The sequence below is a fragment of the Microtus ochrogaster genome, unplaced genomic scaffold (genome assembly GCF_000317375.1).
Source record: "Microtus ochrogaster isolate Prairie Vole_2 unplaced genomic scaffold, MicOch1.0 UNK3, whole genome shotgun sequence".
Taxonomy (NCBI): Eukaryota; Metazoa; Chordata; class Mammalia; order Rodentia; family Cricetidae; genus Microtus; species Microtus ochrogaster.
Window position 1 is genome coordinate 2,894,418 of NW_004949101.1, and position 4,849 is coordinate 2,899,266.

The 4,849-nt window shown below is 44.8% G+C and overlaps 1 protein-coding gene across 5 annotated transcripts in view; it reads right to left on the reverse strand.

Moving 5' to 3' along the window:
* Rin2 (Ras and Rab interactor 2) overlaps nucleotides 1-4,849 on the reverse strand; it is a 97,213-nt gene that overhangs the window by 8,948 nt on the left and 83,416 nt on the right. For all 5 annotated transcript variants that reach the window (XM_026788491.1, XM_026788490.1, XM_013353204.2 and 2 more), the window contains 2 exons: nucleotides 2,619-2,924; nucleotides 478-609 (listed from right to left, as the gene is read on the reverse strand). In XM_026788491.1, the coding sequence (XP_026644292.1) occupies nucleotides 478-609; nucleotides 2,619-2,924 (438 nt within the window). The remainder of the gene's footprint in view (nucleotides 1-477; nucleotides 610-2,618; nucleotides 2,925-4,849) is intronic.

Consider the following 4,849-nt stretch of genomic DNA (forward strand, 5'->3'; position numbering starts at 1 on the left):
TACACCTTGTTTTTTAAGACAAGACAGGATCTCTCATTGGCCTGGCGCTCACTGATTTGTCCAGGTTGGCTGACCAGCCAGCCCTAGGACTCCACCTGTTTCCAGTGTTTTCTCTCCAGTGTTGAGACTTCTGATTTATACCTCCATGCTGAGCTTTTTGACATGCATGCTGAGGTTTGAACTCAGGTCCACACGCACTTCCCTGACTGAGGTATTTCCCCAGCCCTCACTTTGCTTTTTGAGACAGTTCTTTGCTTTGTAGCTCAGGCCTGTCTGGGGACTCATAATCTTGCTGCTTCAACCTTCTAAATGCTGATGACAGGTGTGGACCATGACGCCCGTTTCGAAATGGCTAATTTTACATTCCATGAATGCAAATTCATCTCAATTTTAAAATGCGTCAACCCCTGCCAACTGCCCCCCTCTCCCCACAAAGCCTAGCTGCCCGGTTCCTCTGATACGCTCAGAGCACGTTACCTTCTCCATGCAGCAGGGATGGGTCTAAGAGCTCCATCATGTACTCGATTTCAGTGTCCAATTCCAGCATGTCACACTGAGCTATGACATAGGTCAGGACTGGCAAGAAGTCATCTGCACCATACATCCTCCCTGGGATCAGGAAGAGAGGGCAAAGTGGGATATTTCTGTCAATGCTACTTGCTTTCACATCCTGTTGCTATTATTAGCCACCAAGGAGTCATGCTGGGGAAACTCGCTACTTATAACCGGGCGTGGGGGTTGCTGGAATTCTACCTACGTGGCCCCTTGACTCTCCCCACTGTTTACTGAGACTGGCCCCTTGCTCATAATCTCAGAATGAATGCCTATGAGACAGTCAACACAGTTCAGGTTTTCTTCCCACTTTTAAGATTTGCACACTAGAACAAAGTGCCTGTAAGTGTTTTAAACTGTTAGCAAGGCATGATATCAACCCTTAATAAAACATTTCCTTAGGCTAAATCTTTCTGGCTCACTTACTGTGTTCTGTGCCCGTTTATCACAAATGTAATGACAGATCAAACTTAAACCAGGAAGATAAAAATCTGCTCTGTGCTCAATGTTTATTTAATTTGTTCATTTAAACACGGGTTGATGATAGCACCTGATTAATAGCAACATGAGTAAAAGACAAACAAAGAAAAGGTCCTCATTTTTTGCGTTCTTTGCAATGGTGGTTCTTACTTGTGGTTACTTTGCTATCCAAGAGAGCACTGATGGTATCCGGATCATTTTCCATGATCACAGTTGGAAGGTGAGGGAGAGTGGAAACGGTCTCCAGGATGCTGCCTGGCTTCCCCACAGGAAACAGGACAGCCCCCACAATGAAGATGATCATGTTTGAAATGTCACCAGTGTGCAGGCAGAAAGACAGTGCTACTGAACAATGTAATCCTGAGCAGGTATTAGTTTGGAAATTTTTATAAACGATCTCATGAACTATAGAGCTATGTGCTTCAAATTTCAGAGGCTATGTCCACAGGCTGGCAACAGCTTACAGGCTCTGGTTGTGTGTGTGTGTGTGTGTATGTGTGTGTGTGTACATGCACAAGTGTGTGCATGTATGTAGGGGTCAGAGGATGACATTAAGTATTTTTCTCAATTGATCTCTTTTGTATTTACTGAGGCAGGATCTCTTCTGAACCTGGAGCTCACCTAGTTGGCTATTCTAGCTATTCATATTGCCATGGGGGTCCCGTCTTTGCCTCCTGAGTGTGGGATTGTGCATAGGCTGCCACACACACATCCACCCAGCATTTATGCAGATGCTGGGGATCTGAACTCTGGTCCTTAGGCTCGCCTGACAAATGCTTTGCTCACCAAACCATTTCCCTGGTCCCAAGAGCTCAGAGGTTAAGGTCCTCACTGAGTAGTCACGCATTCCTATCTACTTCAGCAATGGGTAACAGTGTCCGTTGCTTCTCTACTAAGGTAATTTCTGTCAGGAAAAAGTTGGTAATTGCCCACTATATAACAGGAAGCTCCCTGAAGGCCAGAACAGGGCAGGTTCAGTCACTACCCATGAATCATGGGTACTTCTGTATCTGTACAGGGGAAATCTGAGGACTTATTTCCTACTTCGTAATTCTGTGATGAGTTCCGATGGCGATGCTTCAGCCCATATTACAGAACTGGCTAAGAGAGCCTCACTTCTACCAAACACTCCAGCTTTCTCATACACGTGTTGTAGATGATCGCTACAAACCCTCATGAGCCAGGGTGCGGTAACCGTTCTCCGTCATATTCCTGTTGCACTTGGGGTTCAGATAAAGTTGCCTTACCTAATTCTCAGTTCTGAAGGAGAGGGTCATATGTAAGAACAGATGTGGAAACCACAGGGCAGAAGATTAAGGCGGCTAACGTCCCCCGGCAAAGAAACACGTCCCCAGGGGGAGGACAGCATATTCGTATGCTCTATATCGCACTAACTCTCTGTTTAAGTCAGCACTGTAGGCAGCTCTTGTCCTTATGAATGATCACTGGCTGGGAGGATTCTGTTGTATGACAAATTCCACCAGCTGCACTTATATGTCTGCAGGCTGATAGATGAAATTAGAGACCAAAGGGAGGGGACATTGGGGCTCAGACAGACGTCTGGACAGAGTGACAGACTGCCTCACCTGAGTTGTTCTCCATGACAGTGTAGATGAGCTTGCAGACCCGAAGCAGAAGCATGACCTTCTTTTCTGGTGAATACATCTTCTGCATGGTCATGAATTTAACTTTGATTTTCTCCAGCTCCACCAAGTCAGGAGTCGGGGCAAAGACCCCCAGTTCCTGTGGGTTCCTCTGCCGTACAAGTTGCAGGTTTTCCTTGAGTTGTTTCCACGAGCCGTCGGCCGTGTGGAAGTCCTTCAGCATGGCCTCCACGTGGCCCTTGAGGGGTTTCAAGATGCATTTGTGCATGGCCTTCTCCAACACCACATCTGTCAAAGAAAATGCAGCTACTGTGACCACTGTCTGAAGAGAGAATTGCAACGGGCACTATTATGGGATGCATGCCTGTGACTCTATACAGCCTTAGAGGAGAGGGTAACTATGTGATCAGAATGTTTAACACACAACAGACTACAGACAGAACCACCAGGACTCACAGGCCAGGAAAAGCGACCTTTTCCTGATTAGACCTCCCATGCACACCATCAATAAAGTAAGCGGATTTATTTTAATTCCCCCTATGTACAGGCAAATATTCCAGAAGACCTTCTTTTGATCCAGGTGTCCTACCTCCCCTTCCTGTTGCTATGTTATCTTACAGCATTTTCTTTCTTTAAAAAAAAAAATGAGTGTGAGCATTCATGTGTGTGAGGGGGAGAGAGTGGATACATGCTACAGCAAGAACATGGTGGTCAGAGGACAGCTGCAGGCGTCTAGTTGCATCTCAGGCCTTATTTGAGGCAGAGTCTCTTCTTTGCTGTTCACTGCTGTGTACACCAGGCTAGCTGGTCGGCAAGCTAAAGGTTTTCTAATACTGAGGGTGCGATCTTGGATTGGATTTTGACCCGAAAACCTCATTTGATTTGCAACAGAGGACATCAGTGGGAAATCAGTTAGGTGGGATCTGAATATAGCTTGCAGCTTTGGTAGCTGCGTCAACATAGCTTCAATATTGTTCTTCTTGTTTCTCTCAAGTTTGATGACTACACTATAATTTGCAGTAAAAAGCTTTGATTGGGGCAAAGGGGGCACAGTGGTTCAGAAACAAGGAAGGTACATGTGTGTATAAACACCGAGAAAGAAGAACGAAGTGACTGTGGCAAAGGGCGAGCATTGGGGAATCTGGGTGGAGACAGGGCATTTCTTTGTATTATTGGTGCAATTTTCCTGTAAGTCTGATACTACTTCAAAATGAAAAGTTAAAACATTTAAATTTCTATGGAGTTAGGAAAATCTTTAGGTGTGGGTGGAGTTATTTTTCCTTCTTTGAATGCTCACCCAGTGGAATAGCTTCCGTTGTCACTATTAAAGAGGATAGTAACATAAATCTGTGGTCCTAGGCTGAAGATAATTTGCACAGTGATGAATTCTCTGCTTTTTCATCCCACATGCTGCAGGTCTCATCAAGTCTATCTGAGCTGTACTGTGGTGACAGCTGATACATGATACCAAGGTGGTTCCATTTTGTAAATGCATGGATCCACTTATTTCTAAGACTGGAAAGAGATGGGTTATTTCTCTGGCCTCTGGAATTCTTGATATGGGGTCAGATCATACTGAATTCTGATTACTGTCTATTATTAGAGGTCTGGGGGGGGTGGCAGAATAATTTAAGTCAGATGTGCAAATCATGAACATCTTGACTGTACCTCAAAGTGAGAACTGAGTCTAGAGGTTAATGCTGATCTCACAGAGACCAGAGTTCCTCAGCCTAGGTTTCCCTCTGTTCCTGCACTTTCCACAGTCTTTGTTTAAAGATAGAGTGCCATACAATTAAAGAGCAAAATAGATACACAAGGGGTTAAAAGAGAGAGGAGAAGCAGTAACACTCTCACTTCACATGAGACATTAGACAGGTCACCGGTTTGCAGTGGCTGTGTTAATAAGCTTGTGCGACTCCATAGCTTCTTTGACTTTATCCTGAATGATCATTACCATAAAAAAAAAAAATCAGTAGGAGCAAGTGAGGGCTTGGATGAGCTGAGCCCTATGCAAATACTTCACTCAATTCTAATCCAGTCCTTGCAACAGCTCCCTACTTTTGCATGACATTAATACTATGCATATTTTACAGGTGACGAAGCAGGAGCCTGTAAATGTCTAGCAACTTGCTTGAGGAGACGTGACTACTTGGAACAAGCATTTCATCAGCTTTTCCAGGTAAACCATCTCTCTCTCTCTCTCTCTCTCTCTC